The 12,453-nt window shown below is 40.8% G+C and overlaps 3 protein-coding genes across 3 annotated transcripts; 2 read left to right on the top strand and 1 right to left on the bottom strand.

The window, feature by feature from the left end:
- Nucleotides 1–19: 19 nt before the first annotated feature.
- On the top strand, nucleotides 20–2,824 carry LOC132473302 (glycine N-acyltransferase-like protein 3). The gene is made up of 5 exons (XM_060073377.1): nucleotides 20–184; nucleotides 980–1,093; nucleotides 1,334–1,454; nucleotides 1,538–1,667; nucleotides 1,834–2,824. The coding sequence occupies exons 1-5, from the start codon at nucleotides 110–112 to the stop codon at nucleotides 2,231–2,233; spliced, it is 840 nt and encodes a 279-aa protein (XP_059929360.1). The 5' UTR covers nucleotides 20–109; the 3' UTR covers nucleotides 2,234–2,824.
- Nucleotides 2,744–4,927, bottom strand: mgme1 (mitochondrial genome maintenance exonuclease 1). The gene is made up of 4 exons (XM_060073371.1): nucleotides 3,681–4,927; nucleotides 3,328–3,556; nucleotides 3,098–3,230; nucleotides 2,744–3,001 (listed from the first exon to the last, which is right to left on the bottom strand). Exons 1-4 carry the CDS (start codon nucleotides 4,213–4,215, stop codon nucleotides 2,867–2,869), a joined length of 1,032 nt encoding a protein of 343 aa, XP_059929354.1. The 5' UTR covers nucleotides 4,216–4,927; the 3' UTR covers nucleotides 2,744–2,866.
- Nucleotides 4,928–5,109: 182 nt separating this feature from the next.
- Nucleotides 5,110–12,318, top strand: snx5 (sorting nexin 5). Its single transcript, XM_060073369.1, has 13 exons — nucleotides 5,110–5,400; nucleotides 6,577–6,681; nucleotides 6,781–6,891; nucleotides 7,025–7,146; nucleotides 7,245–7,368; nucleotides 7,716–7,811; nucleotides 7,930–8,035; nucleotides 8,132–8,207; nucleotides 9,456–9,495; nucleotides 9,638–9,724; nucleotides 9,899–10,058; nucleotides 10,227–10,312; nucleotides 10,504–12,318. Exons 1-13 carry the CDS (start codon nucleotides 5,365–5,367, stop codon nucleotides 10,552–10,554), a joined length of 1,200 nt encoding a protein of 399 aa, XP_059929352.1. The 5' UTR covers nucleotides 5,110–5,364; the 3' UTR covers nucleotides 10,555–12,318.
- The last annotated feature ends 135 nt before the right edge of the window (nucleotides 12,319–12,453 follow it).

The following is a 12,453-nucleotide window of genomic DNA, read 5'->3' as shown; positions in this document are numbered from 1 at the left end:
TCCATGTGTGCGCGCGTGTGTGTGTGTGTGTGTGTGTGTGTGTGTGTGTGTGTGTGTTAAATGACAAAAATTGTTGCGTTATGGGAAAAGTATCCACAGTGTAACTAAAATGAAGATTCTAAACAACCATGAAATACGGATCGCCGAACGACAACTTCAGAAGCATATACCAAAAAGTTTAAAGGTAATCTACATGCATTCAGTTATGATCAATATGTATATACATGTTTTGCTGTATATTATGTCAAGTATGCTGCTTCCGCGAATGTGTTGGGTCTGTTGATTTATGGAAGCAAATCACTGCCATAATATTTTGAATAGTACGAAAAGTCATTGAATTTAGTTTTTTGGAAATGTGAACACCATTGAATTCATAGCATGGAACTATTGAAAACAAGGTCATCTGAATGTAATAATTTTGAGTTCTCCTCTTGAAATTCAAACATGCTATTTCAAGGTCCACCATTTCAAAAACTCGATTCCAAATAAAAGAATGTCAACGTTCACCAATTCAGTAACGACATTCTAAGTTGCAGATATTCGAAATACGATATTCAGTACTCGTATTCAAGTTTTTTTAAATACGGACCAGGAAATCCAAGCAATAAAAACTTAGAACTGCAGCATCAGGGCATTCCAAACACAGGCCTAAGCAATCGAGACTGAACGAAATCCAATCGACTTCTGGTCTATTAATGATTGACCTGTGAGACGTGATCAGAGAAAACTCAATCAGTCTCGATCGCTCAGGCATGTCCTTGGCTTCAGCTTTAAATTTTGTGGTCCGTATTTCGCCCAGGTAGCCTACTTCAATATGAGTAGGCTAATTTACACTGCATTACTAATATCTGCAACTTGAATTGTTGTATCTGAATCAGTGAACGCTGGTTTTTCTCATTTTAAATCGTGATTTTGAAATGGCAGAACTTGAAATGCCATGTTGGAATTTCAAAGAGATTCTGTTCTGGGTTTATGTTAGGTATGTGGACATCTGTTCGCTCTGAACAGAACCCAAGGGAGTAGGCATACTGTGGAGATCTGTGTGGACGCCTGGCCAGAGTTTAACCTTATAGTCTGCCGTCCCCAAACCGAGGTACATTTGCATTGCATTGAATAAAAAGTTGATTTGATAATAAAGCATAATAGACGATATGTGACATCTATTGGACTAACAGCGTCTCCAACACAGCTAAAGAAAGTGGATAAGAACCAAGAAGGCCGTTCCACTGGAGTGGTTTTAGTGGTTATTTTCCACCTAGTCGTAGTGATCAATGTCAGTCAACACTTTTATTATATGCATAGGCCTACTGTTTACTGGGTTTCTCATTTCTAGAACAAGAATGTTCCAGAGAACACGAAATGGGTTTCATTGTTCTGCAATGATGAGCAGATTCTATCGAATATGTTAAAAGAAGATGAGATCATTGACTGGAGTGGCTATTGCATGCTTGCAGGTGAGACAATTACAAAATGTCTATAGATAGATATTTCTTTCAACTTTTCTTTGGTCTAAATTAAAGCTTTATTTCTCCTACAGGAATAGATGTGTCCTACAATCAATTGTTCAAAGAAATATCCTCTCAAAGAGCCAGCAGCTTCCGGGGCCTAACGCGTGTGCATCTATTACATTTGATCGATTTGGATTCCCTGCTCTCAACAGAACACAGGTAGGCTTTGTTTATCTGTACCAAAACCATTGGGAGAAAAGTCACGCCACTTCAGTTTAGAACTAGCAGTATATTTTTCTGATGAATAAGTCACCAAAATAGTGGACAAAAATAATAAAGTTATTGTATGGATAACGTTTTCATGCTCTTCTTCAAAATTTGACAGTGAGGATCACTTTAGGATCTCCTCTTTGAACGACTCCCATGTTGAGTTAGTCAACACAACTTGGAAATTCGGAGGGGATGAGAATGGAATAAGGCGCATTAAAAAGATGATTGGCAACTCTCCCTCATGTTGCATCGTCGATGACCATGGACAACCCGTTTCCTGGATTCTACTGTATGATTACTGTGCCATGGGCATGCTTCACACGCTACCAGCACACAGAGGAAAGGGCTACGCCAAAGCCCTGGTGAGCTGCATGGCCCGGAAACTCCATGCCCAGGGCTTTCCTCTTTACTGCTTTGTGGAGGAGGAGAACGCAGTGTCCTACAAGCTCTTCAAGAACCTGGGCTTTGTTGAAGATCCGTCATACAGGGCTGCCTGGTGGGAATGCAACTTCTGAGGATACAACTTTTTTTTTTGTATTTAAGCATTGCTCTACTTCAATCACCTCAATCATATCATGTCAAGATTACGTTGGGTTTCTGAAACGGCCATCAAGCGGTTCACATTTCACAAGCCTTAATCAAGGTCAGATTGTAAAGGCTGCTGTAAATTTCCAACCAGCTCTGGAATCCACCACGCTGTACATTGTTCTGTTTGACTGTGGTATCTGTTAACCACTGATCATCTGAAATTCATCATACATTGTCGGATCCTCAAGAGACCGCTCCTTAACAGCAGACCTACGTATATTAAGTTGGAAGTAAAATGTTGATTAAATCAGTAGTTGAACTTGAAGCCATCAAGAGGATCTGGAGGGGAAGACACACTCCACTTTTTAACTCCATGTCAGGGATTGACAATGCTCCTTGTACACTATAAATAAAATGGCATTCACTGACATGAAATTGACATAGAAATATTCCAGTTTTGAAATGAAGTCAGCAGTAAAGACCTCAGACATTGAAAATATTGGATTTTATTAACTTTTAATATTGACGAATTTGTATAAAAATATATACTCTTGAATAAAAGACAACTTCATCTCTCAGCCATGTTGTCAGACAAGTCCAATCTAAAATGTTGACCTCACTCATTTCTGCTCTACAAAGTCCTCCAAGCGAAGCAACCACTTTTGCCAGAATTCCAAAAGCAGTTCCGAGCCCAGCTGATGAACATGTGCAGGTGAGCCATCCTTGTAGGCCACAACAATGAGTCCATTTTCAACCTGTTTTAGGAGAAAGACAACATGGCCAGTTTAGGAAATGAACATATTTTAGCATTTTTATTTATTTATTTTGACACATTACTGAAAAGCAAATACCTGGTAATTATAGTTGTCATCGTTATTCAAAGCCCCAGCATACGCTGCCACCTGAAGAGGGTTATCATACGTGTTGCTGAGATATGGCTTTGGTCTCTCCGATGTCTTCCATTCAATCACACACAGTACGCCCCTAAAGATTCAACAGAAAAAATAGGAAACAGGTCTGCATGCATTATGGCATATACAATTATTTTCAGGAGTCATTGAAATATAAAATGTAGGTCTACCTGTAGCGTGCCACACAATCCACAATGCCCAGATAGTTCAGGGACCCATGCTGTACAGTGCTTTCGATTGCCCTCACTCCGCTGACGTCTTCTAGTATATGAGAGATGCTATCAACAAATCCTTCCACTTCCGGAGATCCAAATGCATCTGAAGGGTCTGTGTCCTTCTTTTCTGCAGTTAGAATATCCTCCACAGCATTATGGAAAAGGTGGCCATTTCTAAACAAACCTTAAAAAAGAGAGGCAGTACAAAGAAATTTGGTTTTTTAAATCGTCAAGTTAACAAATGTATGGGATCCTATACAATTAAAAACTATATTTTGGTGAAGTAAGCCTCCTGGAAATACACTTACATTCACTATATTCTTTAAACCCTTCCTCTCCCAGGTCTGCAATCATCCTCTTCTTCCATCTCTCCAAATAGAACAATTGCTCGGGTGATAGTGTCCTCTGGAGAATGCGGGTAACACTTGGGACCAGAGACCGTCTTGGACCCCGCTCCAGTGGGATCCGGGTTAGAGGTCCAACGTCCCCCTCAAAAGTATCAGCTCTCTCACAGTTTATCAATGGCCAAATCACTTTAGGCTCTCTGGACTCATGTTTCTGAACTTGTGTTTGCGACTTGACAACGGGTCCGTATATGTGATCATTTTCAACGTCAAGTGACTCTGGGGTTTGGGAACTCACCCTTGATTTGACAACAGACTTTATAAGGGAAGAATATCGCTCACTGTCCACTGAGCTGTACGGGCTATTTCTTTTGGGAGACAAGCTGAAATTCAAAGTGGAGAAGTTCTGAGAATGGTAAACACATTGAGGGATTCGTCTAGACGCGAACCCAGTAGAGGTCAAATGCTTACCAAATCGCAGCAATTGGTAACCGTACATTTCTGCGGTTTGAGTCTAAAATTCACACTTATAGCTGGAACGGAACTGTTGGACAAGTAACATTTTGTAGTGGAGACAGGTCTCCACGATACCAATACATTTCCTAAACGACGCGCGTTTTAAATTGTTGTCATTTAAGAGCTGGGTAATGTAGTTATTACATTGACATGCGAGCATAGAAAGACAGCAGTGGACGCGTCGAGATAAAACTACATTTATTTATTTACCCATAATGCAAATCGCCCTGTTACATTTAAATACTCTCGTGTGGGTGTTTAGTGTATGCTTTACCGACAAAGCACAACGACAATGATCAATCAAATATATCTCAACATAAGCCAAGAACTGTCTGTAAAATATATTATAATGTTCAAAGGCATTATATATATTTAATTAGTATGCACATAGCGCCCCGCGACACACATACTTAAAGGGGTGTGAGTCAAACTGTGTAAACCATTGAACAAATATGCATAGACGGCGCATTGACTTCCTCGACCCGTTGCTGCCATGGGTTGCTGCAGTACGTCAACGTCGCCGCCATATTTTAGAGGTCAAGATTGGTCTGCAAACAAATTAAAGCAAGCAGTTCTTCTGGATAGAAAGCACTATAACGTTGACATTTCTCAACCATTTTCAATCAATCGTTTGGATGTTCATAATAAATCATATTATTTACATATTATATATAAAATATATTATTTTAGCTTTATATATATTTTTAACCCCGCGTAGATCATAAATCCTATTTAAGTAGATAAAATAACTCACTCTAGTGGATGAGAGATGTAAACGGTATATTTCCTTAACTTACAAAAAGCGCGGCTCCTCTGATCACTTGTATTTGTTTACAGGCCAGTCTTTACCTCTCCAATATGGCGGCGACGTTGACGTGCGATCCAAGGCCAACGCGGCGTCTCCGGTCTCTAAACCAATAACAGTTTCCTCTTGGCAGATATTATTCTTGGGCGGGATTTACGCTGTCATCAGAAAAAAAACATCTGACAGCCTGTCAGCTAGCTAGCAAACTGCCTGCCTTTCTAGCTAAATAATCTCCTAGTCCGTTATTGTTTTGTACTCCAGACTTATTCCTCCCCACTTGGAACCACAGAGTCGTTGTCGGTGCCTCAGACCGTGAGCTCCTTCATCATGACCACTGCCCTGGGGGAGAGCGACAAAGAGAAGGTAACGTTAACCCACAAAGGTTCGTCTCTGTCTGACACGGGTACGATCCCTAGCAGAGGGATATGTGTCTGGCTAGTGGACGCTAGCAGATACAAACGTCGATCTATCACTTCAGTTTGGTGACTCTTTGTTAATATTTTTGCAAAGGCATCGCTTGTGGTTGTGTGTGTTTTTTAGTTGTTGCAATACTTCTGCAGTTGACTGATTTGGAGTAACGTTAGACAGTCAATAGACGAGAGTCTTCTTCGGCCGCAAAGTTTTGCTGGTTAGCAGCTGACTAGCATGGACACGTTTTATGTAGAGATACCGAAAGTGACCCAGACAATCTTAAAACTAGTGTTAATTAAACTACACAGGATTGCCATTGGAAGAATCAAACACTGCATATCCTGTGTGTTCACTGGTGGGCTGACAGCCCCTTAAAGCTGGAGTGAAGATGTTAATAACAAATAGTAAAAAGAGTATTGTAAAATAACGTTGCTACAATGTTTCTGAACACTAAGTTTCATGCCCTATAGCTAAATGTACACTGCATTGTACTTTTCTGTATGATTCAACCGACTGCATACAAAACGGGATGCCAATTCAAACCGTCTCCGCACTTCAGTTCCTCGGGTTTGGCCTGTTGCATTTAAATGACACGAATACTTTGTGTATATAACTATGTCTAGACTAAGATGTGTTTTGCTTGAAATGGGAAGAATCAGATGGAGAGGAAGTGAGGAGAATTGGCATGGGAGTGAAACGTGCAGTTTTGCGTGTGTATAATTGAACACCTTCTTAATCGACTTCCTTTTTTTGTAGTCTACTTCACTATCACACTTTCACTAGTTCAACTTGCATTTAACAGTTCAAAAGCAAGCAAAATCGATTATGAATTGAAATCCACAACAATAACAACAACCTTGTTACTGTTTTATCCACCAACCTTTCCAAGCTTTTCCAAGCTTTGCCAACATGTCACTTCTTCTTGTGGATAAGAACAAAATACCAGTGATTTGCATTGTTTAAAGTATGCCTAAATGGTAATGTACACAATCTAACAACCCCAGAATAATATGAACCAGTATTTAACTGTATATTTGATGATGATATATACCTAAATTATATATGGATATGGAACAGTTTGCTACCATTGAAAATAACCGTTTCTCTATTTTTTTCCTATCCTCTTAGACACGATCTGTGTCAGTGGACCTCAACAATGACACCGCTCTTATTATTGACATTCCTGATGCTCTTTGCGAAAGGGACAAAGTCAAGTTTACCGTCCATACTAAGGTAAAACTTTGCCCCAAACAAACACCATTTCTACATGTCTTTACCTTTACGTTATGTGCGAGAGATGTCATTGAACGAAAAGCAACTCTCTCTTCCCAGACGACGTTAAGCTCTTTCCAGAAGCCCGATTTTTCAGTACCCAGACAACATGAGGACTTCATCTGGCTCCATGACACTTTGGTGGAGACAGAAGAATATGCTGGGCTCATCGTGAGTCTCAATCAAACCCACCTAGACACACGTTAACATATCGTGGACATGATGGAAATGTCTCTTATTTTTTTTTTCTATTGTCCAATTTTGTAATTTCCTTTTCTTTTCTTTTTTAATCTCACCTCATCAGATCCCCCCCGCCCCACCCAAACCTGACTTTGAGAGCCCCAGAGAGAAAATGCACAAATTAGGGGAAGGTGAAGCCACGATGACGAAGGAGGAGTACACCAAGATGAAGCAGGAACTGGAGGCGTGAGTTCTTCTCGTGGTCACCTCATGTCAGTGGCTCACTATCGAGTTCATATTTGTTTGATATTGACTGTCCCCTGTTTAATTTCCCATTCTTTCAGTGAATATCTAGCCGTGTTCAAAAAGACTGTCCAGGTCCACGAAGTCTTCCTACAAAGACTGTCGTCTCACCCTATTCTGAGCAAGGATCGCAACTTCCACATTTTCTTGGAATACGACCAGGACGTGAGTGTGTAATCATGCTGTCGCTGTTCGTTGAGAGGGAGAGGAAGCAGGGAAATGGAGAAGACATGTGATACATGGCCTACATCCTGCTGAGATCAGCATTAACGCCTTTTCTGGTTCGATTCAGTGTCAAGGTCTACACATGCCAGCTTGGAACAGCGCTTTCAGTGCTTGCAACCGCATTACACACAACAGCACTGCCAATGTCATACATGTTGTGTGTGGGAAAATATACAATGTGACGTATCCACGGATACTAGTGATACGTGCAATGATCCAGACGTGATAGAAGGATTTTGTTTAGATTCAACATCATGATGATAAAAATTCCTGTTTTTTCGGTATAGCTGACTGTGCGAAGGAAGAATGCCAAGGAAATGTTTGGAGGTTTTTTCAAGAACATGGTGAAGACTGCGGATGAGGTCATCATCTCCGGGATAAAGGTGGGCCCGCGGAGCCACGAGCACGCTCCAGCATCACTGCCTGCTGGCATTTCTCATTTTCACAGTATCCCTTTTTTTCTTAATTTATTTTCTTTTGTTTGGAGTTTTCTTTTTGCAGGAAGTGGATGATTTCTTTGAGCAGGAGAAGACGTTCTTGCTGGATTATTATAGCAAGATTAAAGACTCCACTATCAAAGCAGAGAAAATGACTCGCTCGCACAAAAGTATTGAAGGAGTTCTGCCTTTTTGAGTTCATTTTTTTGTTTACCCAAGTGCGGAACACGTTTCATTGGAATGATTTTATTTTCTTCTCCCACTAGATGTGGCTGATGATTACATTCACATCTCGGCCACCCTTAGCAGCATATCTGCTGACGATAGCACAGCCATTAAGAAGTAAGTGATGCATACTGTTGTGTGTGGCGGCTTCAATGCGTCGTTGTCATGCCAACACAAAACGATTGTAGAAGTTTTCTTTGTGCAGCTCGCTCATTTTTACAGATGGTTCTTGGGAAATATTGCACATCAGACCAGCTTGCGCATATCTAAATAGTTATATGTTTATCTGAAAGTCTTGGGTGGCTGGATGGGAACTTGTCCTGGGAAAACTAAGCCAAGTTTTCACTCAAGTAAAAAGGCAAACGGTGAAGTGACTAGTGCAAGGGAGTGCTTGAAGTGGTCAGCAATGCTCTTGACTGAATGAATGCAGACCTGGCCCTGGTCTAGCACTCCTCCTGGTGTCTGGTTGACAGAGCAGGGTCTGAGATGTTTTGAAATGAGAATGGCTTGGTTACCATGTAGGAAATAATATCTATGTGGAACACAGCCCTGTCCTCCATGATATAACTATTTTACTAGCACGGCCACGCCCTCCAGATGGCCTTTGCTCTACTACCTTACAAACGCGTGTTAATGGAAAACACTTCTTCCGTTAAATAGCTGGCCTAAGAGCGAAATACTCTTGTGTCTTTGACCTATCACTGTGCTGCAGAAATATGTTTTTGTCTATTTAGAACATGTAGTTAGTCACAGCCTTCCAATGCTCTCCATTTGAAATGAGAAGCTGCCTCATTACTTTTGTGTAGCTCATGTACAGATACCATTTTGTTTGGCTCTGGTTTGAGGCAGCTATTTGGGCAAAGCACAACCATCAGTCAGACACTGTTGACTCACCACTCTGTAGCCGAGACTACGCTACTATAGTTAAGATATTTTCGTAATCATCTTTCTCAATGGTTGACCATCATTAATAATGATCAAAGGAGATGACTTATGTTTAAGTGATCATCATCAAATACATTGTATTGTTAAATGTTAGACTTGCATGAAACTGCCATACACTTCAAACTGCTTAAGGAAAAGAGATCTTCTGGCATGAGCAAACACAGAACAGATGTGATCGTATTATCGCCTCAATCTCCCCTCCGACGTCTTGGTAACCTTTAGTCAAATGAAACTCTTGTATATACGGAATGAAAGCCATCCAGTTTCTGAAAAGAGCCTACCGGAAGAGATTTTGGGCTTTTTGATGGCAACTTTTGATTACATAATGTTTTGACTTGTTTGACTTGAAGCTATGTATGGGTTTTTCATGTCACTTTTAACAAGCGCTAATTAAACCTTTTTTTTTTATGTTTTCCGCAGACACTTTGAGAAGTTGGCAGACCTTTTTGAGAAGCTGAGGGTAAAAAATGAAAAAGAACACGGCTACCAAACAATGATAATTCATGGCTGCGGTCAAAATGGGACCTTTCAGCTTTATGGGCTACAGCCCATTCAGAGATCCTCCATTTAACACGGGCCCTTTGTGGTGTCGTCTTCCGCAGAAAGTGGAGGGTCGGGTGGCCTCAGACCAGGAGCTGAAGCTCACAGAGCTCCTCCGGTACTACATGAGGGACATCCAGGCCGCCAAGGTGAGACACGTTTCAGCCAGTCTGGCTTTCCCTAAGGAGAGCGTCTTCGAATCACAATGAATTCATGATGAGCTTCAAGCTAAGTTTCATGTTTGGTGCATGCATAGCAATGATGAAGTGTGACTTGTCCATACCGATGAGTACATTAATCAGGTTAATCTGCGTGCCCTTCAGGACCTTTTGTACAGGCGCGCACGGGCCCTGGCGGACTATGAGAACTCCAACAAGGCTTTGGATAAAGCCAGGTTAAAGAGTAGAGATATACCCCTGGCTGAGGAGCAGCAGCAGCTATGCCTGCAGAAGTTTGACAAGCTCTCAGAGTCTGGCAAGAGAGGTGTGTGTGTGTGTGTGTGTGTGTGTGTGTGTGTGTGTGTGTGTGTGTGTGTGTGTGTGTGTGTGTGTGTGTGTGTGTGTGTGTGTGTGTGTGTGTGTGTGTGTGTGTGTGTGTGTGTTGTGTTGTGGGTTGCATGTACGTGTCTCACTCGCTGACTTGTGGTTACAGAGCTCACCAGTTTTAAAGGCAGGCGTGTTGTGGCCTTCAGGAAGAACCTCATCGAGATGGCTGAGCTTGAGATTAAGCACGCAAAGGTAATGCTAACAATGATACACAGATGCCTATTTGATAATGCTTATGCAATTATGAAATTAGCATTAAATGTGGTCACAAGCCGACACTTTCCATGAGATGGTAAATGGAAATGGAGATTTGTTCCAATTGTAAAGGACCATAAAATAAAGAGTACAGTATTACATAGCTTTTATCCCCCCTTCGTCCACAGAACAACGTGGCTCTGTTGCAGGGATGTATCGACCTGATGAAGACCCACTAGTGAGCCGGCATTCCCGTCTCACCACACACAAGGACTAGGAGAAGGGAATCATGACATCCCTAGGTTATTTTCTTGCGCCTGACCCCCCCCCCCCCCTAGGGGTTGGATGCTGGATGCAGTACGTAAACCTGCACCGATGCACAAATGTCTTGTTCGCAGTATGTCTCCATGTTTACATATAATGTTCCCTAATCCTATTCCTGGCACAGTCCATGGAATTCACAATTTGTGTGATTGCCTATATGGTTTGCTGATGGTCCTCCTTATGGTTTTGCCATGTCCCTATGGTCTTCCTTATGGTATTCATATCTTCCTTTATGGTCTTCCTATATGGGCTTCCTTATGCTCTTTCTATGTGGTCTTCCAGATTGGTATGTCTTTGTCTAGGGTCGAGAGGGTTGTTTTGGTCAGTTTGTTTTAATAATATAAATTCTTGTTTATGACAATGGTGTTCATTTTGCCTAGCTTTTTGATAATTTCTTGCCTACCGACGGCGCTAGATGCTAACCCTTTCCTATCCCTCCTTGAACACACTTGGGCAAAGTAGTGTAGTTTGGAGACTCATCCTTCAGAAATACCCTTGAATGAGAGAAAAAATGCTTAAAGATAAAGATGTTTTATTTTTGAGTCACGGCCATACTTTGTTATTTTTTACCTTCTGAGCTCAGGCCTTTTTTAAATCAACCTGTGTCACACATGGTTGACTTCTGAACGTACTACGTGTGGCAGGAGGGAAACGCGTGGCTGGGTGGAAAAAAATGAACTTTGAGATGGTGTACAAAGAGGCAGATTATCTCAACCACAAGTGAAGTTCTCTCCTCTAGATTTGGAAGAAAACCAGCAATCCTCTTGTGTTCTAGAATAGCTGCACTGTGCCTCAGCAATAGACACTTGGGTTTGTCCTTGCATTCCTCCCAGTCATCATCACCCAGGCCACATAATGCAACACTACCGGAAGAGCTGGACTGATCTACTGCACATCTAGGATCAGTCTAAACCCATTCTGTGCTAGTGGATGGGGTTTACTGCAGTGCAGCAGCAATATGCATAAGAACAAGGACAACTGCTATGTACACTCGTTGAAAGTAGTGAGTAGGTCTGTGAAACCCTCAAACCATGAGGAAGTCCCTTATTCTTTAGTTTTCATTTATATTTCTCTAAACATCCCTCAGAGCAAACCAACTTTATTTTGTTGGTTTATTTCCCTATGTTTAATCTGCATTTACCAGCAACTTCGCTCTTGAGTGAGTACTTATGCACTTAATTTCTGCCATGATATCCTATACATATATCATGTGCTTTTATCCTTTTTTGACACAAGTCTTTATTTTTCTAGAGTCCACAAAAGTTTCATCGTATGGGCAAGAGTTAGTTCTTTTCATAACAATATATTTGGATAAAATGTGATTATTAAAATGTGTGTGTGTGTGTGTGTGTGTGTGTGTGTGTGTGTGTGTGTGTGTGTGTGTGTGTATGTATATGTATATGTATATGTATATGTATATGTATATGTATATATATATATATATATATATATATATATATATATATATATATATATATATATATATATATATATATATATATATAATGTGTGTGTGCAACAATCTACAAATCACCATGTGTTCAAAGGGTTTTGGATGAATTTTGATGATGTATTTCTAAATGGATTCCAGCAGCGATGATGACTTTGCAGACAGTTTTCATATAGGCCATTTTCAAATTTGTAATTATGGCTTTAAATAAAATACTACTTTTCCCATATTTGCTCTAATCTGTATTTTGTCTTTGCTTGTTGGTGTGCATAGTGTGACTACACTGGGATGAACAGCAAATTAAGTTGTCGTGCATGAGTAAGTTGTCGTAACATTTCATTTTATCTGGAAAGTAGAATGGTAC

This window comes from Gadus macrocephalus, chromosome 15 (genome assembly GCF_031168955.1).
Source record: "Gadus macrocephalus chromosome 15, ASM3116895v1".
Lineage (NCBI taxonomy): Eukaryota > Metazoa > Chordata > Actinopteri > Gadiformes > Gadidae > Gadus > Gadus macrocephalus.
This window is presented reverse-complemented; position numbering and strand designations above follow the sequence as displayed.